The sequence below is a fragment of the Manis pentadactyla genome, chromosome 16 (genome assembly GCF_030020395.1).
Source record: "Manis pentadactyla isolate mManPen7 chromosome 16, mManPen7.hap1, whole genome shotgun sequence".
Taxonomy (NCBI): Eukaryota; Metazoa; Chordata; class Mammalia; order Pholidota; family Manidae; genus Manis; species Manis pentadactyla.
This window is the reverse complement of record NC_080034.1, coordinates 9,521,234-9,543,875: the sequence shown is the minus strand read 5'-3', so window position 1 is coordinate 9,543,875 and position 22,642 is coordinate 9,521,234. Positions and strand designations below refer to the sequence as shown.

At 44.0% G+C, this 22,642-nt stretch overlaps 1 protein-coding gene across 2 annotated transcripts in view; it reads right to left on the bottom strand.

Annotated features, from left to right (window-relative positions):
* The window catches only part of COL9A1 (collagen type IX alpha 1 chain), an 82,513-nt gene that overhangs the window by 2,177 nt on the left and 57,694 nt on the right, over positions 1-22,642 (bottom strand). For both annotated transcript variants that reach the window (XM_036916250.2, XM_036916251.2), the window contains 8 exons: positions 22,149-22,220; positions 21,652-21,687; positions 21,028-21,072; positions 19,632-19,664; positions 16,495-16,641; positions 16,244-16,298; positions 14,463-14,651; positions 7,974-8,051 (listed from right to left, as the gene is read on the bottom strand). In XM_036916250.2, the coding sequence (XP_036772145.2) occupies positions 7,974-8,051; positions 14,463-14,651; positions 16,244-16,298; positions 16,495-16,641; positions 19,632-19,664; positions 21,028-21,072; positions 21,652-21,687; positions 22,149-22,220 (655 nt within the window). The remainder of the gene's footprint in view (positions 1-7,973; positions 8,052-14,462; positions 14,652-16,243; positions 16,299-16,494; positions 16,642-19,631; positions 19,665-21,027; positions 21,073-21,651; positions 21,688-22,148; positions 22,221-22,642) is intronic.

The window sequence follows — 22,642 nt, the reverse complement described above, 5'->3', positions numbered from 1 at the left end:
TTTGTGTATATATGGCTTATGGCTGCATTTGCACCACAAGGGCAGAGTTGAGGAGTGGCCACAGAGACCTCTTGGCCCTCAGAGCCAAAAAGTTGATTCTTTACAAAAAAAAAGTTGATGAAGTAAAGAAATGGCTCTGGATTAAGAAATTCCCTACTGTCTTTACAAGAAGAAGACTGTTAGCACAAATGTAATGAAAACCAGTGGCTGGTACTCCACATGTTGTCAGGGAGACAACAGGGAGGGCTGAGGCCTGCGGTGAACTGGACATGGACGCTGGCAGCGGCTCTGCCCCAGCCAGCAGCGTCCATGAAGGGGATGGACCAGAGGCCGGACCCGCTGACAGCTCATGAGAAGCTGGGAAGCTGAGTGTCTAAATATCTCTCAAGTTACATCAGCCACTAATTCAAATTTCTAATATTTGTAGAGACTGCCTCCTGCCTAAAACCTTAAATTTAAGGAAATTTATTCACTAATATGTAAACAATTATTGGAAATCAGAAGGCAAGCTTTTTAGAGTTGCATGTTTAGTTCCCCGTTTCAACACTTTCCAACAGGGATTTTCTCCACCTGCTGCATTTATTCCAGATTCCTGCTCCTCCTCTGGGGAAGGGCCGATGAAGTCACCCTGTCTACCCTTGATCTCTGTTACGACGTCAGGCACGGCTGGTCCAGTTCTCCCTCTGGAACACAGCGGGGAGCTCTGGACCGTGGCATCCTCATCACAACATGCTTCCGCTTCGCTGTGCACTGCTCGCTGCTCACTACCAACCCCATTTTCCTCATAAGAAAACTGAGAAATGGGAACGTTAAATAATCATCTACAGTCACACAGCTGGAAGGCGCTGGCATTAGAAACAAAGGCCCTTAATCACTACCGTCACCTCGCTGTGTGTCCATGCCCATTGACTGGACCTCTGCCAAGAGGTGTGCGTGCGTGTGTGTGCATGGTGGTGTTTGGGGGCCTGAACTGACCAGGAAGTAAAATGAGGCACAACAGCCAAGAGTACGTATATTGATTTTTCTAGTACTCTAACCATCGGGGTTATAGCTATAGTTATAGCTATACTGCTAGGAAATACTAAAGGTATTTTCTAAGATTTTGCCCTATAGAAATGGCCAGAGAAAAAACTCGTCCTCCTCTAACATATCATCAGCTTCTAGCGAGCCGTCACGTTGGGAGCTTAGAGGTATTATAAAATGACTGGGTGTGAGCCCAATTTGGGGGGTAACACGACGTCACAGTCCAACTCACTCAAGAAGTCCGGCTGCTACATTAGTGAGTGTCTATAAACTACAATTCTAAGGAGCAGGAAGCAGACACCTGAAGTGGCCTCATTCTGCTTTGTCTGCCCCGTGGGTCTGTTAGCCACACTAACTGCCTTATGATGACACAGTTTCCGGAAATTTCTAGGGCCTACCTATGAAAATGTTATTAGCAACCATTTCATGATTTTTAAAAATGAATGTCTGCCGTTCTCTGTGCGAACACTAGAGGGCACTCGTGTTTCACTGATGGAAGACGACCCGCCGGGCCGGTCTACAGGCTGTAACGCGCGCGGCAGGTGGAAAGGGGCTGTAAAACCAGAGACACCAGAAAACCTGCAGAGGGTATCGGGAGGCCAACTCACGGGTTACATACATTTGCTGTACGTGCCAGGGTGTGGGTAAAGTGAAGGTTCATTAGGTCAGGAGCCTCACCTGGCCCTGGTGGGCTTGCTCACCGCACGTGTGGGCGATACGCCGCTACTGACTATCTGGAGAGCTCCGCCCGGTGCTCCGGGCTGCAGGCCGCAGGCGCGCGGAGGCCGGGGTGGCGGCGGCGCCCGGGGCAGAGACCGGCTCGCTGCCTGCAGACTAGCCCGAGTGAACGGGATTCTAGTGACTGACCTGCCTCCGTGGGAATAAACTGGGTGTAAACCCTTTCACCCCAAGGACGTTGGTTGTCATTCCTCGGTCCCGCTGAATCCATCGTGAACTTGCCCGGGGCTGAGACCGATTAGCAAGACAGCGGCAGCGTGGGCAGGATTCGCTGCTGACCGAGGACAGCAGGGCCGCCCTCGTGGGAGGGGTGTCCCCACGGGCCGCCCCTGCAGACGGAGGCAGCCGAGGGCCCCCCGGTGGCGTGTGGCCGACGTGGCTTGCCTCCTGGGGGGCTGGCCCACCCCACAGCTGGGAAGGGCGGAGGCGACCCCCGAGTAGGTAGGGGGGGCCTTGACATAGTAAGTGGGCCCTTTGGGAAGCGGAGGGGCAGCGCGAGGACGTGGGCGGCGAGGCGCCGTCGAGCAGGTACAGACTTAGCTGGTGACTGACATGGCGTCACTCTGAGGCGCTGTGGAAGAGGTGAAGGATGTCGTGGCGGCCGGAGACGGGGCAGCCCGAGGAGGAGCAGCGGCCCGAGCGCGCAGGCCGCAGGGGACCAGGGGCAGGTGGAGGAGGTCGGGGAGCGTCAGCCCCGGGGATGCAGGAGCGGAGGTCTGACGAGCAGGTGGGGGTGGGGGCCCTTCCGGCAGGAGGCAGTGGCCCCTCCTCGGGGAGGGACCCCACCGGGTGACAGCGGGTGGGAAGCCAGAAGGACTCGGCAGCCACGGGCTCCTCCAGGAGGGGTGCAGCCCCCTCCCCAGGCCGCGGGGCGTCCAGGCTCTGCTCCCATCCCCAGGCTCAAGCGGCGAAGGCACAAAAGGACATCCGCGCCCCGTGAAGGTCACGAGGACCAGATGTGGGCTGATGTGATAAAGGCAGGAGCAGACAGGCAGGAATTGGATGGGAAGTCGGTCACACAGAATCTCACTGAAGCTGTGGCAACAAGCGAAACCAGAGCAGCGGTTCCGGCCACTGAGGACGAAGCAGAAGCAGGAGACAGAGCGACTAGAGCGGCTGTGTTTCTGCAGGACCTTCTGCTGAGAGGCTGGAGAAGGTGGGTGCTGTGAGGCCCACCCGTGGCCCTTTCCGTTAAACTCATCTGAGTAGAGCTGGTTTGAATACAGCCAGGATGACCACTCGGTGGCAATGGGTCTCCTCAGGCTGGAGGCTTATTGTAATTTGTCATAATTTTTGTTATTTCATATTGTCATAGCCTCTGTTGTTATTATGCTATTAAGGAATTTGGTTACAATGTTCCAGCTTCCTTGCTCAGGGGCCAATGCAGAATATTGAGGGCGCACAGATGGGGAGACGAGAATCCTGAAGGGGTGGGGTGTGGATAAAGTGAAGGTTCCAGTGCCCAGGATTCTCACCCAGCCCTGGTCGGCTGGCTCACTACACACGTGTGGGCAATACGTTGTTACTGACTCTATAAAGAGCTCCACCCAGTGGTCTGGGTGACGTGGCATGGCCGCACGGCTGCAGCAGAGCAGAGGCTGGAGTGCTGGCAGCACTGAGGACAGACTGAGAGGCTGTGGGGGCAGAGGGGCCCAGAGGCAGAGACCAGCTTGCTGCAAGCAGACTCGCTCTGCGTGGACAGGAATCTAGTGACTGACCTGCCACCGTGAGAATAAAATTGGTTATAAACCCTTTCACCCCAAGAACATTCCATTGTCATTCCTCGGTCTCACTGAGTTCGGTCTCACTGAGTCCATCATGAACTTGCCAGGGGCTGAAACCCACTGGCAGGACACAGGGACTCTCTCCTATTTCCCACCTCATGCTGAGCTTACCCTGTGGTGTTTGGCAAAACCTGTATGGTTAAGGAATTGTAAAATGGTTTGTTTATGTAAAATCCCCACAACCAAATAATATAGCTGCAGCAATAGAAATAGGATAAATGACTACTGTTCCACTTAAGCCTGAGTGTGCCCTTTGTTTCAGGAGGGGCGGGGGCTGGGGGAGGGGGACGTTTCTTCCTCAACATTCATGAGCTCAGCTCACCTATATGCAAATCTTGCACAGGAAACCTGAATCGTCTAGCCACCTAGGATGGCCCAGCCCAAAGCCAGCTCTACCCTCCACCTCCAAGAAGGAAGGGCAAAGCATCTCAGCTCACAAGCCATGTTCCTGCTGGTCGAACACAGGAGTCCTTATTTAACTTATTTTCCCCTTTGAGTTTGAATGCACAAGAAGTCAGGACCCATTATCAAATATTTTCCCTTAATATCCTCAGTGTTTCAAGGAACTGGTCCCAAACAGGCAAGTTCAGGGACAGCGGGCATAGGTAATGAGACCACCCAATTACGCGACACCACGAAAGGCTCGGTAAGAAGCGGAAGTGGGGCTGGGTGGGAGCTGAAGTCCCAGGGGTCTCTAATGTGACCCACTCAGCTCTGTGAGAGAGGCGGAAGAGCAGACAAGACTACGTGCCTACGGAACACGCCGAAGTCAGAGGCCAGGGTGGAAAGGTCCAACTGATCACATTAAAAAACAGCCAGCCCATCATTTCGTCCACTCTGTGAACCTGGATGCAGGAGGCATCGCCTCCATCGCTTAAACCTGAGGGCCCTTCAGGCCGTGTGACCTTAGTAGGTCTGCGTTCCCTCAAATATAAAGAGAGAGACGACAAGAATGGTAAGAGCTCAGCTTGCAGAATGCTCCTACATGCTTCACAGGCATTAGCAGCACCTACATTCCCCTAAATAACTCCACGGGCAGGTGTGGTCCCTGCCCCGGATACTCAAAGAGAATGAAGCACAAGGGGTGGAGCGGCTGAAGGGGCAGCGCACACACCCAGGCAGCCTGGCGCCAGAGCTCACACTTCTTAAACATCTTATCTGCCCACTTGGAGCCACGAGAAACAAGATGGATGGTCTGAGCACAGCAGCCTGAATGACCATGGATGTAACAGTTCCAATAACCTGTGGTCTGTATTAGGTAAGGTACCATTACACCCCCAAAGGGCCCTGTGACGCTCAACACAGAACAAGCTGAGAGATTGGCAGGGAGAGAGAGAATTAAAACTGTCCAGAGAGAATAATGGAAATCTGATAACTGATAGATAATGAAGGTATTAGTTACAGGTTTTTGAAATAAATTGGCATGCTGGCACCAAGAAAAATGATCAAATGATTTTTTTTTCCACACAGGAAGACTTAAGTCCTGAATCCAACAACAGAGACAGCAAAGAGGGTCGCAGAATATCCCGTTTTGCAGGTGAGATGTTATTTATCTAGAAGGTTCCAGGCAGGTTCCTGTCCAGAGTCCTAATGAAGGTTCCTCCACATTCTGAAGTCCTGTTGCTATTGTATTTGTGAGAGACCAGAAATTATATTCCTCCTCATGTTCCAAGCTCACTAGGGACGTGAGGCCCAGCCTCTCAGTGGACAAAGAACAAGTGAGGTGGTTTATTTGAAGTGGTTCTGGTGGAAGGAGGTCTGAGGTGTGAGGGATGCTGTGGACTGAGAGAAGACGGGCATGTCACCGCTGCTGCGGGAGGAAAAGGCTGCAAGGGCCTAACTAGGGTGCGGCTGTGCCCCCAGCTCTCCTCCCCGCTTCAGAAAGCACAGGTGGATTTGTTTTACTAATAATAGTACTCACAACCAACATTTCTTCAGCACCTACTGTGGCCAGAAACTGTCCTAAGCCCTTTTGAAACATGGACTGATTTGTCTTTAATTCTCAGACTTACACTAGCAGGGAGATATGATGATTATCACTCTTTTATAAATGGGAAACTGAGACATAAAGGAATTAAGTAATTTGCTCAGTGCCATAAAGCTCGTAAGTGACAGAGTCAAGATTTGAACCCAGATGTCTGACTTGTGGCGCCCCAAATAGCTCACTTTCCCAGGACTAGCTTTGGGGGAAGAGTGACCCGAACAGCTCTCGTTCAGGGACTGACGGACGCAAGAAACTGCTAGCTGAGCACGTTCGCAGCCTAGGCAGGAGAACGTGGGCTGACCTGAAATCCAGGCACCCAGCTGGTGGCTGAGTGAGCATGCGCCCCCCTGTGCCTGTGTGCAAACACACTTAGAAAACGGCATGCTTTCAAAAGTTAGCCTAACCTTTAAAAAAATAATCTTAAACTCAAGACTTCTCACTACATAATGTCAAACATCCTCTCAACTGAAATAAAAGTGCAGAAAAAGCAAGCCCGGATTTCAGAGTGGTACCAGGAAGGCGGGCAAGGACTGGCAAAAAGCAGAAAGGACAAGGCAAAGGACAGGCTGACGTTCTGAACTACGGAGCCCATACCCGGTTTCCAGCAAATCAGATTTAACATTCAATCCAGGGGCAGCTGTAACAAATCTCATGCTTTCCGTAAGGGAGACAGATGAGGGCCAGGCAGAGCTGCCAATGATGTTTGTCTCCCTTACCATTTTGCCCATACGTGGATGTCTGATGAACTAAAAAACAAATTAGCAAAACCCCTTCCGGTGGCCAGCGGCCCAGGAGCACAGATAACAGGGTCCAACCTCCCACCAGGCTCAGCGACTCCCAGGGAGTTGCTACATGCGGGGGGAGTAAGGCGCCCCCTCGTGGCAGCCAGGGGCACTGCCCATATAGAGGCAGTCTTCTGCAAACTTCCCATTTTTAAATTTAAAATGTGGTTTACAACAGATTTTTTTTTTAATGTAAGACTCACCAGAAATGACAATGCATTTTTGATAAAGGAAAATCTTGCCAATACTGCAAGTCACTGGTCTAAGAACGGCTAAGTGATTTGTCAACACAATGGAAAGAGAAATTATAAGGCTATCCTATAAATATGTCGATAATTGGGTAAGTTGTAATGATGTTATCAGCTTTAAAATCTCTTATTGCTATCACTGATAAAGGAGAAAATCACTCAGTAAGTTATATTTCCCTTTTCTCTCTTCTAAATATCCATCAATGAATTCAGACTCTATTCTCTAAAATCTTCTCTTGGTCCCATTTAGTTCCAACCAGATTTTCTTTCCATTTCTAATCATTCCTTTTCCGACCACAGAAATGTACCAATTTGTGCAAACATCTTGACAGGCCCATGAATCACAGTTTTAGAAAGGCAGTGTTCACACTATCTCCAAATACATTCATTTTTTTAAAATTTATTATTAAGAAAGCAATCCCCAAGGGCAATGAAATGGATAATTAGAAAGCAATGATGTTCGGGCTGCAATTATAGCCATGATTGAATATGTAGGCCTCTGGCAGAATTAGAAAACAATCATTTCTTTTTCTGAACTTGTCTAAATCAAGTGTCCAGGTTCACCTTTTCTGCTCAGCATCTGACCTCATCTCCCCTCAGCCCTGGGGGTTTGGGGGTCCCCCCACCTGGAGCCACTTATTCAGAAGAGAGTTTGCTGGGAGGCTGCCCATCACTCAGGCTCTAAAACTGACCTGGCTCTCAGCCCTGCCTCGCTGCTGCTGGGATGAGCCTGTCCGTCATTTCCCAGGAGTGAGTGCGTTGCTGCTTAGACTCTGGGGACAGAGTAGCCAGTGTGTAAAGAGAGGACGGATGCCCAGTGAGAAAACCCACTCTTCACACAGAGGCTGCTTTGTTGCTCAGTCCGTGCAGCTGTAATATAGGGCTTGTCGCGGCTCTTTGCAGCTATGAGAAGGAATGTTTGGGTTTTTTTCTTTTTCTGTTTTTTTTTGGGTATGGGTTTTTCTAGAGGGTCTGGATGTTTGAACAGGAGCTTTTAAAATAACACTGCAATTACTCTCTGTGCAACATGAATAATTTGAAAACTTGGATTCATTTTCTTGTTACTCTTAGTCAAAACAAACAGGAAACCATCAACTGGGCTAGATATGGATAGGACCCCCTTCATTCAGAATTTTGTAACAAGTATATTGTGGCTGGACCTTGACACACTTTTTTAAAGGCATCTATTCAAGAAACTAGTATTTCAAGCCTTAACACTTATTTTCCCACAAAGAATACCGACATGATTTACAGAACATTTAACTCATCACTGAAATTGGTCTTGAAAAATCTATGCCAAACATTATTATCGCATGATATGCTTAAGAAATTAAAGGGCAATTCTTTAAAATGTTATCTTCAGACTACCCACGAGCTACCAACTTCTCCTTATCATGCCATGCTACACACTTACCTGGGAGACCTGGAGCTCCAGGCAAACCTTTGGGACCTCTTCCTGGAGGGCCACGTTCCCCCCTTTCTCCCAAGTCACCTGCATTTCATTAGAGAAATGTTATTTTTCTGTACATCTATAAAAATAAAATTCCATATTTTTAAACTTTAAGCAAAGCCCAAATTCAGAAAGCAAATGTCATGAAGCTGCCATAAAATATATTGTAGCAAATTTAGGAAAGCCAAAATCAAGTTAATCATATTAATCGATCTAAAGGGGGGATATCAAATAATGAAGATGCTGAGATATAATCAAATAGCCAGAGATGTTGAAAAGTCATTTACCAAAGTAAACATGCATTCCTGTTACAACGTTCAATGAAGAATCAGTGGCTAGTTCCTTAGCAGGAGAAAATAAATCTATCTCAACCTAAAAGCTAGCATCATGCCTAACGGAAACACAAGAGACAGTTTCAGTGTAGTCAGACCATATAAGAATGCCTGCTTACCACTTACTTATCATTTGGTTTGAGGAGTTAAAACCACCCTTATTTTCAGGGAATATGAGTATGTATCTTAAATCCAAGAACATCAACTCAAAATCTACTGCAAACAGTAAGAAAATTCAGTAAAGTAGCAAGGTACAAAACTAATATATGGAAAGCAATAATTTTCATATGCAAACAACTAGTAATGAGATGTAGTAAAAAATCTCATTTCTAATAGCAATTAAATTATTAAATAACTAGGAATAAGTTTAATCAAAAATATGCAAATCCAGCATGAAAATATTTTAAAATTTCTAAAGGATAAAAAAAGAGACTTGAAAACTGTTTTAAGGTGAAATGACATCATCATAAAAAGTTGTCAATTCTCCCTAAGCTGAATTTTCATGATTCCAATAAAAATTCAGATCTTTTTTTTTTAAACCAGAAAAGGTGATTCTGAAGTTTTCAAAGAAAAACACATAAGCCAGAATACCACAAAAACACCAAAAAGAAAAGCAACATGAAGGGAATTAATCCTACCAGATATTAAAATGGTGTGGTACTGGTATGAATAGACAGACCAGTGAAACAGAAAGTCCAAAACAGCCTAAATACACCTAGGAACCTGGTTTGTAATAACAGTAGCATCTTAAATTGAAAGAGCTAAACAAGTCAATAAATGATACTGAAAAACAAAAAGATCAATTCCCCACATCACAAGCCAAGATCAATTAAAAATGGATCAATTAATGTAATTTAAGAACCAGAAAAAAACAAGGGAGAATTACTTTATAACCTCAGAGTAAGTTGGCATTTCTATTATGATTCAGAATATGAAGAGTTCCTAAAATATGAAAGACCAATAGCAGAATTTTAAAAAGTGAGAATACATGAACAAGAAAATCACTAAAAGGAAACAAAAATGGCTCTTAAATAAATGAAAAATTCCTGTCTTCGCTCTCATAGCAAAATACATGTCAATTAAAAAGGACAAGGATATTCTTTTGAATTAGAAGATCAGCAAAGTTTCCCAAGTTTAGTTAAACATATGCTAGCAAGTCTGTGGAAAAATACATTATTACACATTGTTAAAAGAGTGTAAATTGGTACAGTCTCCTGAGGGCAATTTGATAATATCTATAAAAATTACAAATAGAAGTACCATTTTCCTAGTAATTCCTCTTCTAGGAATTTATCCTACAGATGTAGAGCTTATGTTGATATCTGTACAAAAACGAAATATATACAGTGTTGTTCACTGCAGCCCTGCTGTAACAGCAGGTTGGAAACAACGTAAATGTCTGTTAAAGGGTTAAATACCAATGGTACCACCACAGAGTGGAATACTATGCAGCCACGAAGAAGAGCTTGGAAGCTCTCTGAAATAACCTCCAAGACATATTATTAAGTGAGAAAAGAAAGATCCAAATCACTTTAACTAAAGCACAATATGATTTGTTTTTAAAAGGATGTGGGAAATACACATATTCATATATGCTTGTATACTATCACTGGTAAAGATATGTGGGAAACTAATAGTGATTTCCTGATGGGAAGGATAAAGGCCGATGGGAGGCAGGGGTGGGACAGAAACTCTTCACTAAATATCTTTTTATACATTTCTAATTTCTTGAAAATGTAAATATAGTATTACTGAAAATGAATGAATTTTTAAAGTTAAAATATGCTCCCGTAAGTTCCCACATTTCACTTCTGACTCATTTATAGGGAATACATTTTCAATCATAAACAACCATGTAAATTTGCAAGACAGCTGATTGAATTTGGGGATTCAGCAACCACGGAACAAAGTTACATTAAGTATTCTGGCTCCTACAGAGACCAAACCCAGAAAGTTGGCCTTTTTAACAGAGTTCCCTAATAACTTAGCTAACTGGTCCTAAAACACTTTTACTGCTCCTACTAAAAGGCACTATTCTACTATCCCATTAGTAGAGTATATTATTATTCTACCATGCTTTAAAAAGATGCAATGGCATTTTGTAACAAATTCTGTACATAATTATCTTTCTCAATATCTGTATTAGCCCAACCTCATTGAACATTGGACCAAGTTTGTTATAATTTAAAAAACAAAAGGATGTAAGCAACAAAAACAGGAAGAATTCTGTACAACCATCTGCACATTAGTCAAATAGTCAAAATAAAAAATTCCAAATTCTCAAGAAAATATTTAAAGAGTCACCTTCTTTGATTTTTAGCTGTAAGAGTCCTTGGATGAATATTTTGTAATGAACCAGCTACCCTTTCAAAACAATTGAAATTTAAATACCAATACTGTGTGAGGATACAGAGCTCAGGCTGAATTCATATTCACATGAGTTTTTTTAAACTCATCATTATTTTTGCTTCCCTATATTTGGAGGCTATGACAATAGACATTTTAAAAACTAACAGCTTAAGCACCCTTGTTACCCTAGCAATTTAAAGCTCGTATCACTGTAATTATGGAAGCTGGCAATGAGAAGAGGGCCTCTGAAGGTAGTACATTTTCTGAAGATACAGAATGGAGATTATAAACTCTGATGTAACTCTCACACGGAGAGTGAAAGTGAACCACATGCTGGTGTGAAGCCGCACCAACTTTAATATGTAGCATCTTATGTAGCCTCTCCTTGCAAGGAAGAAGGCTGCTGTTTTAGTTGTGAGGCTGTCTTTTGGTTATAGAAAAAAGAATTGTAGATGATCTCCGAGACAGAGCCACCCTGCCCACACACTCCACAGCGAGCCGTGTGCTGTCTGCTTCTGTTTATCACCAGGATTAAGCTACCGCTTCAAGCCCTCGTAGTGTTTTCCTTGAGGTGTATGAAACCTGGTTCGGGGAATGACAGGTCCACCTTTGCAGCTAGCCTCTTGGGTCCGAAAAATACATACAAAGACCTCGTGAAACAAACTTTAGGTAAGGGATGAAGGGAAATATACAGTGTGAGTGGCAAAACAGCTCATTGTGAACAGACCGGCTGAAACTAAAATTCTCATTGCTCCTAGCTGCCACTTACGTCATGCATTTGAAACTACAACCAATGCCCCATCTCCAGTGTGAGCAGATGAATGCTGAGAAAGGCCTTGGTCACAGTTATGACATGTCTATTTCCTCAAGCCTTCATTTACATGTTGGTACATCAGTTTGACTCACATTAGAACAACTAAAAAAATATACAGCCTGACTCAAAAGAGACCTAAACCTAATCTAAACCATCAACATATAAAGAGTATTTATGGCATGAAAGACTGACTTAATACTAAGCGAAGTGAACCTAAGGCCAGTTAAATGTCTCTCATGTTTCTCCTAGAGTACACGCGTGAAATGCACATGGAGCAGGGCCCTTGGCCCTGACATGTTTGTGTAATAGTGGATAAAACATGTTGATGAAAACCAAAAAAATTATAAGTAGGATTTAAGCTTTGAGTATGATCTGGGGCATTATTTCTACCAGCTCCTACTGAAAGTGTTCCACTGTGTTTTTCCGAGTAATGTTTCAGGACAAAAACAGCGATTTGATTAAGACGTTGCCTGAATGGTTAAAAGTTTTGGTAAAATATTTTTATTTACTTAGTAATTTTTCTGGAAAAAAGATGCTCAAAGTGCTCTATGGCAGTGAGACCCACACCATCCCTTCTTCATTAGGCGTCAGAAAAGGCAACAGCGATACTGAAATACATCTTTTCTCTAATTGAACATTGAAGTTTCAAATGGTGGAGTATTTATTCTCAGGGGAAATTCGACCTGCAACCTTTGGATAGGAGGACAGTCTATGTTTTCAATTGAATATTATTGTTAATGTGTGTAGTGGGACAAGAAAGGTCAAGTCCAGTCACCTGGAATCATATTTTTCCAACTGTGTGACATAATTGATTGATAAAGAAAATCTAACTGCTCCTTTCTACCCACACACCAAATCTTAAGAAGAAAAATGGAGAAGTTGCTGCTTTAAAAGAACCCAATGAGGGTTCCAAGGAGGAAGGTGGACAGATAAAGTCCTTCAGAAAAATGAAAAGGACTGTATCACTTTTAGATCATAGACAATGTTTTACTGAGGAAAAATTAGGGGCAGTCCCTTGTATGATCAGCTGCGTTCAATGGATGGATGAACTTAGCACTGGAGATGTTTTACAGATTCCAAATATAGAAATTTTACAGTTCTCTTCCCTCCAAAATAAGGTCCATCTGCTAGAGCTAACCCAGTCCACTCCAGCCACAGTTCAGTGGTCCTAGGAGCTTCCCAGGAAGTTTCTTGAGCATTTTATTTTCAATAATTCTCCACTCTGGTCGCACATTAAAATCACCTGAGGAAAATTTTTCACTCCTGATGCTCCGAGCAATCAAATCACCATCTGTGGGACAGGACTCAGACATGGCTGGTTTTTAAAGCTCCCCAGGTGATTCCAGTGTGCAGCTCAGGGGGAGAAACACAGCGTCAGGCAGAATCTCCCAGGGTGGGCAGTAGACGTTTTCATTTCTTAGGGAATAAGGTGAGGCTCCAGGAGCGTTCTCTCACTAACTCAAAGTTAAGCTCTGGCCCAAATATGGAGACCTCCTTTTGGCCAAAGAAAGCAGGCCTGTGATTTCTATCACTCCTACAAGGTGTTCCTTTTTAGTAGGAAAACGGGTGATTGTGCACACGCGTGCATCTGCCTCCATCAGAATCACCTGGAAGCTTGTTGGAACTCGGACTGCTGGGCCCCCTGTGCAGGGCTGCTGATCAGGGGCTGGGCGGGGCTGGAGAGCCCGGCGTCCTAACGGGGTTCCCGGCGATGCGGATGCACCCCGGAGTCACTGCGTCTGGCCTGCCGCTCCAGGGCGGCTGTGGAGTCGCCCCTGCCTCCTTTGCTACAGAGCCATCCACGCCGACGAGCCACCTGAGGCAAGTAGGCTTTCTTAGAAATGATTTACCGAGCGAATGGGGCCTAAGCCCAGAGAATTCGGGCATGAGGTCCTGACCTAGAGGCTAAAGGCAGGATGGGGATGAATGAGCATGTGACGCTTCCAGGGAAAATACCCAGTTCTCTTTAAGGTGAACTCTGAGCTCTCTCCATATTTGACTTTGTCCAGCCTCTGAAAGCTTTGAATTTGTGCCAGACTTACAAGGGCTCCAATTAGGACTTTTTTTTTAATGTGCAGTTCTGCACATGCCAAAAAAAAAAGTAGTAATTAACAAAATTGTTTCAGCTAAGGACGAAGTTAGCCAAATGCTTCAGCCGTTCATTTACAGAGCCAAAAAAATGCCTCTGACCATTCACACGATAACATTTATCCCTAATTGGGGCACTACTGTTGAGGGGGAAAAGAAGCCCCATCTCTATTTTTGCTGCCACGTCTCTCTGAAGTTCCCTAAAGAGCTGCCAGTCACTCATCATGACACAGAAACTCCTGTGTTTCGCCTCGCTGGCAATGACGCGGGGCGCACACTCCGAAAGCTGATACACTCAGTCTGACTCACAAATGCCTCTGAGCGGCCGGCCCTGCGGCAGGTCCTGACACCTCCCACACCCCCACTCGGGGTTTTCTGCGCGACACTGACCTCGGCGGCTTAACTTGCTCTAAGTAACAGGGGAAGAAACTAACTCTCTCACTCCTTCACATGAGAAAGGAGGAATAAAGTTAGATTGTGCTTCAGAGCTGAAATATACAAACAAAACATCCAAACTAAACATCCAATGTCTCTTTTTAAAAGAGGGAGGCGGCTTTAGCTCACGATGTAATTGTTCTTATGTCCTGTTAACAAATGTTGTCAGTTTAGGTGATGGATGCAAACATTCCAGGGCTGACTGCCACCTTAGGAGAGCTCTACAATGATTTTAGGATCCCCCGACCCTCCCACGAAAAAAAAAAAGCTGAATTACCCCTTACCCAATCCGATCAAATTTATTTTGAACTACGGTTGAGGCGGAGTGTAACTGAGGATCAGCTGAAAGTGGAGGGACCTAAATTCTAGTTTTTGGTCTACTGTTGTCATACAGCAAGGTCAGGAGAATGTCAGCTAATTGGAGTACTGGCTTACCTTTAGGTCCCCGCAGGCCTAGAGCCCCAGGAGGGCCTTTGAGCCCCGGGAGGCCTCGAGGTCCCACCTGGCCTGGGAAACCATTGTCTCCGGGGAGCCCTGGCGGGCCGGGCGGGCCAGGCTTCCCAGGGAGGCCGGAGGCCCCTGAGTCCGGACGCTTGAGACTAGCAGCCATCTCAGCAAGGTGCTCTGAAAGATAATAAACGGGAGAGTGCAGAAAGTCTAGAACATGAAAGAGATTCAAATGAAAAAAAAAAAAAAAAGGAGGCATTTTAGTGCCTTTTTTCTAAATGTGGCACCAGAGCTTCAGAATGAATAGTCAGATGAGCTTCCCGCCAGGAACTCCGCTGAGGTTCCCTCAGCCCTGCTACCTCTGGTCCTGCTGTGCTGTGACAAGGGGGCCGGGGGGTGAGGGACCATAAGCTGCAGGACTTCAGGCTGAGGGGCATCCTACAAGGATGAGGGTGTCACCCGGATCCCAGCTGGGCATCTGGAAGCCCAGGATGAAGAAAGTGAGTTTCTTAACACAGGTGGAAGTGGGTGTCCAGGAGTTCCTGAAAAGCCACAGACATTCTCCAGAATTATCAGTGAGCCACGGCCTGAGACCGAGCCCCACCTCCTCAGTTAAACGATACTGAAAGGCCCCAGGACTCATGACTTCTCATAAATTCTCCTCTGAAAAGTTTTTTTATGCTTGGAATAGACAACCGGTATTTAAAAATAGCGGGCTTCTCAGGAGTGTTCAGTCCATCTAAAAATTAATAACCAGGCTTTTTTCAGAAACCATTAAATATATTAAGAACCATCCACCAAAACCATGAAGAACAAGAACATGTTCCCATTAAAAGCCCTAAAGGAAACAATCTGGTGGAACATTCCTTCCAAGCTCCAGGGTATGAAGGACATGATGACTTAGAAATGATTTCTAACCAACATTTTTAAATTGTCTAAATGCAAGTATTCTAGTTTGCCTTTCATATGTAAGAGTTAGCATAAGATTTCCAACATATGTAATGCATACAACTGAAATGTCCTTTCAAGATAAAAATGTCTGCAATCAAGAGACTTACATTGGTTTTTAAATACACAAGTGACAATTTCATTCTGGAAAATTCTACAAGTCCACTAGACAAATTAGACTTTCTCATAAGCATACAAAAAAAGAGTGTTTCTTCAAGAGAGAATTGGTCCAAAACAGAAGGTAATTATTTGTTAGAAGGCCCCAGTGTTATAGGATTCCCCAGTTCTAGGGTCGTTTGCCACATCTTCCTCTTCTGTGTGGTTTCACAGCTAGACCAATTCTGAGACTGCTATGACCAATAGCAATTGCTACAGTTACAGGTTAATTTAGAGAAAGGTTAACAAATGTGACAGTACACCACCACTTTGATAAAATATTAGTTAGTGATTATCTATATATGTGATACATGAATAGAATTAATGTCCTCTTACAGGTAGAGAGTCTGTCGGTTTTTTCTGTAATCTACAGAGCGCCGAGGGGAGGGTGGGGCTCACACTAAGTGGGAGGATGCCAGGACAGGACAGGTACCTGATAATTTGTGTTTCAAAGGAAGAAAAAGTATGCATGTGTGTGTACATGTGTACTTTCCTATAAATTAACCTCCTTGGCAAAAACAAAAATAGATTAACCCAGAAATGTAATGTTGTTCTTACAAAGCTATTGTGTAGCCACAAATTGGAAAAACATAACTGACATTAATATCACTCAAAAACTCCCGCCTTGAACGCACACCAAAGTGAAGCTCTTATGATTTACTTACCTTGCATGACTCTCATGCAAACCTGCTTAATGTGCTGATCTGTTGGTGCTCTGCCCTGGGACAGAAAAGAGAGAAGACAGCTCACACACAGAACCACGAAGAGGCTATTGTGAAACGGTCAACGGACAGACTCAGCCAGGAACCAGGTTGCTGGCTTTACGAGCACACTCGCCCACGTGGCTGAGGAGCCCACCAGATGTCCCCCGTCCCATCTGCGGCTGGGGTGAGGCCTGCAGAGGAGCCCCGCTCACCGGAGGGCCCTGGATGCCAGGCAGGCCGGTGGCGCCCTGCTCCCCCTGCACGCCTCGTGGCCCAGGGCGTCCTCTGGGCCCTTCCTCGCCGGGAAGCCCTCGACTTCCTTCAGGCCCCCTCAAGCCTGGCTCGCCAGGGTTACCTGCCTAGAAGACAGAGCACATCACAAAACCAGAGCTGCACACAAGGAGAGAGTCAGCTTAATAGCAACACAAGCACATGTATGAAACTCTGGGTTTCCTTACGTGCTGTGTCCCAAGAGGTGTTCGGTCAGAAGTTACAGATCCTCAAGGCAAAGATACGAAATGCCACACAACTTACCAGGCCCTTAGAACGCTAGTTCAGGTAAACTTTTACAAATCTTTCTTTTTGGTAAGGTTATTATTGCAAAAGTTTAGTTGAAATAATACATTTTTAAACCACATCTGTATTACTTCAATCTATTTCCTAAATGCAAATTCGTTTTTTATGAGACTTGTTAAGCATTTCTGGTCTCAAAAAGGCCGCTGCATTCATGTGACGTGTTACTTTGTATATCACCAATACAGAAGGCATAAAATAAAGATTATTTCCAAGAACATAAGCTAGTTAGCTTTTAGAACATTCTTTGAAGAATCTAAAGAAGCCATGTGTACCCAGGAATTATAAAATACTAATATAAACTAAATCAACGTATTTAAAATGCTTAAAGTGTTTAAAATGCTGGAAAAGAGCAAGTCTCCAATTAACTTTAAAGATCTAAATATTAAAGAAGTTAAAAACAAACCACTTCTTTAGCACAAAAGGATATACCAGTCAGACTTTTTTTTTAAGCAGACCACTAAAAGCATATTTTAAAATTCTCATTTACAATAACTGCCTTTAGAAGTGACTACTAGTTAATTCAGCTTCTGTTAATCTACCTGTGGTGGGATTTGTAGCATAGTGGATGCCCTGTGCTCTTGTTTATAGTGGGATGGGAAGAGGAAAGGACAGACGACATCAAAGGGAGGCTAGAGTTCAGGATGCAAATGTTCCTAAGGCAACTTAATCCTGCTGCTTTTTTGTGCACAACATTTGTCCAGAAAGAGCCAACTCTTTCAAACATTCAGCTGTTTTAAACTGGAAGGAAGAAGGTGATGAAGTGGTGCTTTCACTAGACACATCTAAAAATATAGCTCAGCAAATGCGCCTTTCCAATCACTCTATGCAAAAAATCATACTCATCTAAGTCAACCCATCAAAATTGCTTCTATGAAGATATTACGGCTTAAAAGACTTCCTGGAAGATGGTGTCAACAGGGTGAGCTACGGGTGTGCTACAGAGGGCTGGGGAATGGTCAGGTGATTTGCACCAGTGTGTAAACCACCCAGAGGAGAAGCCAAATGCATTTGGAAATGCACCAAAGAACCGACAGAAACCAAAGGAGACAAAACCAGAGGGTATTATTTTGTTGGCAATGCCGGTAATACTGCCAGAACAAGGGACAGGACATTTCTGAGGAGGGGACCGAAGGCCAACGTGGCCGGAACAGCCTAAGGACCTGGGGTCTTTGGGAAAGAACTCCTCCACTAGGAGGGGTATACTGAAGTAGAAACCAGGGCGCACACTTCTACTTACCAGGCGGGTCTATGCTGAAAACACTGAGGAGAGTTTTCTGTTAGTAGCTATTTCCCCTGATCCTGGGACAGTACATTTCAATTTCATCAGTATTACTTGGGTAGCATCAGAGAGGAGCAGGATAGGAAGGGGAAGCTGATAAATCAAGAGTGAACTCCTAGTATTCTACCCAAATTTAAATAAAATTTACTCATTTTGACCACTGCGCTTTCATTCCCTTTAATCTTTTATAATTCGAATTCTCACCATTGAACTTAACTGATAATTTCTAGATAGGTAGCCAAGTAGGATTTCTGTGGCCAAAATCTATGAAAGTTTACATTTTTCTCAATCCTAAACTATTTCTATCAAAGATTCTCAGGCATAAAGATGTTACTTGAAGCTTGAGACTTTGCTTGAGAGGCAGTGTATAAACAGGTAAATTAATGCAGTCTAATAATTTCCATCTCAGTGGTCATAAAGAGCCCAGGGCTGGGCACCGTAACCAAGTCTGGTGGGACCTCCTGGAGAAAGTTGGACTGAGATGCGGCTGAATGAGTAGAAAGCAGCTATTCCAGGGAAGAGGAAGGGGGCCCCAGGTTGCCAGGGCAGCACCATGCATGCATAGATGCTGTGACGGACCAGCCCCCAAGAGGAAGGAGAAAGGTTGGAGAGGCTGAGTCCTCTTCATCGAAGGCTTTGTATACCTGGCCAAGAGTCTGATTTTATTCTATAATGTGTTTTTCTTGAAGGGCTTTAAGCAGATGAGGGGTAAATATTGGGCTTTATCTTTTTATCTAGATTCCGTTGGCTGCCATGAGGATAATGTGTTGGGCAGGGACAGAGAAGATGGGGCAAATGTCAGAAATGGGAAGGACTTGGAGATTAACGGAAGCTGGTGGTAGTGGCTGAGCTTCAGCTCTTCTCCTCAACCCATCTTAATTTTCTTATTATATCAACTGTGCATTCCTTTCAAATTAGCTAATCATTCCTGGTTTGCTACTGATGGGTTCTGCAATTCTGAATGCATCCAATCTCTAAGGACATCAGTTTAGATTCTGTAAAATGATGAATTGAATGAGATGATCATTTTCTAGCTCTCATAATTCTCTATTATATTTTCTTATGCATTATGCCTTTATCTTATTTCGCCAACTAGAATGCACAGAAGATTAAGAAAATTTCTGAAATATTTGCAATGGCATGACTTCCAATGAAATTCAGTTATACTCTAGTCACCACAAAGCACAAGTCAGTTCTTTTAAAATGACCAATTCATGAAAAAGATTGCCAGGTATAGTCACTGAGCCACTTACGATATGAAAAAAAAACTCCCTTCAGAGTGGTTAGTTCAAAAGGCAGATCCACTTACACTGTTGTGACAGTTTTCTTCTTTAGATTAATCCATTACTTAAAGAATAGATTTAGACATTAATTTCCTTGAAGGTAAGTCCTTTAACAATTGCTTTTATAGAATCATTCCAAGCAGAGCATTGCATTTTCTACACCTTTATTGATATTTTTATTTTTTATACCACTACTTTTCATTATACTTACAGATCCCTTTGGGCCAGGTAATCCTATATCTCCCTAAATCAATAAAACAAAATTGTATTAGAACAATGTATTCACATTTGATAGTTTGCTAAAAACATTTAAAAGGTTATCAAGCTGCTGAAATCTATAGAAAACCATGAACAGATGATCCTGGGCACTGTAGAAAAACATTAGATTCAAATTTGGATTCAAGTCCCAGTTCTGCTACTTAACTCTGTGACCCTATGGGAGCTTTCTAACCTCCCAGCCTTTTGCTAACTTGTCTCCTAAATGACAGGGTTGAGTCAGAGCTCTTCAGAGCTCCAACCAGATCTAAAATGCTAGGCATCAAAAATTAAAATGTTTAAGTCCAAAGATCCTAAACTAGCATGCTGTTATAAAACGTAATAGACATTTAAACCTAATGACTTCATTTTTGAAACTCTAACAATATTTTACAATTCATCCCAAAAAGTCTCTCTAATAAATAATGCATGTTTTTATGCTTTTAAAAAAAAGTCCTTGAACATCTCCCACCACTAATTCTGGATATAGTCTTAGCTCAAGTTTTAGCCTATCAGTTCATCTCCACTACAAAGAATGACTTAAAACATTCTCTTAGCCCATAAAATGGACACATTTAACAGAAAATAAAATTGAAATCATCCTTTTTAAAATTTAGTTAATAGTTAGGAATCTTCACCTAATTCAGATGTTACCTTTCTGTTAACTCTAAATCCTGGAAGTCTGAATAGAACATTAACAGAATTTTTGCCTGCACTGAAAGCTCTCGAAACTATTTTATGAGAAATCTATCACCCCCCCGACCAAAGGAGCAAACATCAGTTTCCACATGAAGTCACGTTAGATTGCATCCAAACCATAAAGAGGAGCCAGCCGATCTGGCAGTCCTGGCAGCACAGAGCACTTATTTTATTCTTGCTGCCTTCCTGGAGATGTAGGAGCAGCATCCTCTGCAGATGGAGGTCACGTCCTTAGAGGGTTTTAGACTAGAGGGAGGCCCTCGGTCACACTCGTGAGCCACAGCTTTCTTACTATAATAAAACTTTAATTTTCCTTCCATGGTAGGCACTATTCATAGACTTTCTGTAGTTATATAAGAATCACCTTGAATGTCTAGAATATAAAGCCACAAGGAAATTCACCACCTTTACAAGGGAACATTTTGCCCTCCGAATATTTAAGGCCACGTCTAAAATTTTTGGGGTGTTTCCCCTCGGCTTCACTTGATCAGACTGCAATCCTGGCGAGTCATTTGTTGACTTATACAGAACCATGCTGGCCTTTAAAGAAGTCAGGGAGAATAACAGTGTCAGAGAAAGGAAAAGTCCTGTCTCTGATATAGTTCGAAATCAGTAAGTCTCCATCATTAACCAGAAAAAAGAAAATGTCTTACAAGTTCACCCCTTTCTCCTGCTTCACCTTCTTCACCAGAGGCGCCCTAAAAATTACAATTAGAAGTCACATTTTTGAATTCTCAGTCCCTTGGCTCAGTTTTAACCAGTCAACACTGATAAGTGCTCAGAGCGCCCCCAGATCATGCACAACTATGAAGTGTTTTCAGCGGCCTTCCGGTCTAGCTGTCAGTGGCTGATCCAATCAGAGAACAGCCTAGAGAGAAGCCAGAAGGTGAGACTGAGTTTCTGCTACAGTTGAGGGTTAATGACTCTATCCAGCAGTGTTATTAGTAACTCATCCTTGAAAAAGGAACCCCGAAAAAGGACTAACTCTAATTCATATGCATAGTTTATTTGCTAAGTTGTCTTGATAAAGAAAAAGTTAAAACATTATGATGCGGCAATGGAAGGTTCGCCAGACATGAGAAAATCAATTTGGTGAGTAAGAGAGACAGGGGCACTCTTCAAAGGAAAGAAAATGTATAGTCCTGGACGGAGAGCCATTATTAGTTCCAGCTCACTGAAATAATAGATTAAGTTACAGCCCAAACTAAACTCTAATGGTGGAACTCAGCAACGCACACTGACACCGCCCCTCATGCTGTTCTGATGATAGGACCTACCTGTTCACCCTTCGGGCCAGGTTCTCCACCTACACCCTGTAATGAATAAAATATAATACTTTCTCAGTATTTTAAGATTTTTTTTACTATATAAATTCAAATGAACCCGCTCCCCTTACTGGGCTGGTGGATAAGAGGACGTATGAATAGTGTGATGGAAGAGAACGTCCCCCACCTTCTCACCTAACAAGTCAAGTAAAACCTAGAGAAACTGATAATTGTCCAAAAATTGCTGCCAACCTGGGGTGTTCTCTGCTCATATCCATGTAAAAATTGACTAGTAGGAATGTAAATTTAGCACTAAATAGGAAATGTGATTACAACTGAAAATTTCACTTTTCTCAGCTTTTATTTTGTTCCTTTTGATAAATCATTAATGATTTCTTTTGCCCCTCAGTCTCAATGCTCAGTAATTTAAGACATCTTTCCTGATAGTTCTCTATGATGACTCCTAGAAAAACCCTCCACTGGGCCAAAAGCAAGGCTGGATATCTTACCCTGTCACCCTTTATTCCAGGAAGTCCAGGGGGGCCAGGCAAGCCAGGGAGGCCAGGGCTACCGACAGAGCCCTGGAAAACAAACGCAAAGTCCCTGGAACCACCATTACCGCAACACTGAAAACACCCGTCTGAAACACACTGTGGGTGCTTGGACTCTGCTCGTCCCGTTTGCTTCTCTCCCACACTCTCAGGAAAAGAGGGGCCATCCCCCCAAAACCCCATTCCAGCTCTGAGGTCCTCAGTTCCTGGGTGTGCTTGGCTCCCCCACAGTGGGCCTTTCAGCCAAGCCCCAGCACTGAAGTAAATGGCCACATTCACGCAGATCTCAGCATTCCTAGAACATGCAAAGGAGGGGCATGCGTGTCTCTCCTGACTTCAAAATGCTCTCTACAAATCGTGCTGATTGACATACCCTCTGAGGGTGCTTGAGAGTCCACACTTACATTTCCACACATTCACATTAAATAGAAATCAAGTAAGGATGATGAAAT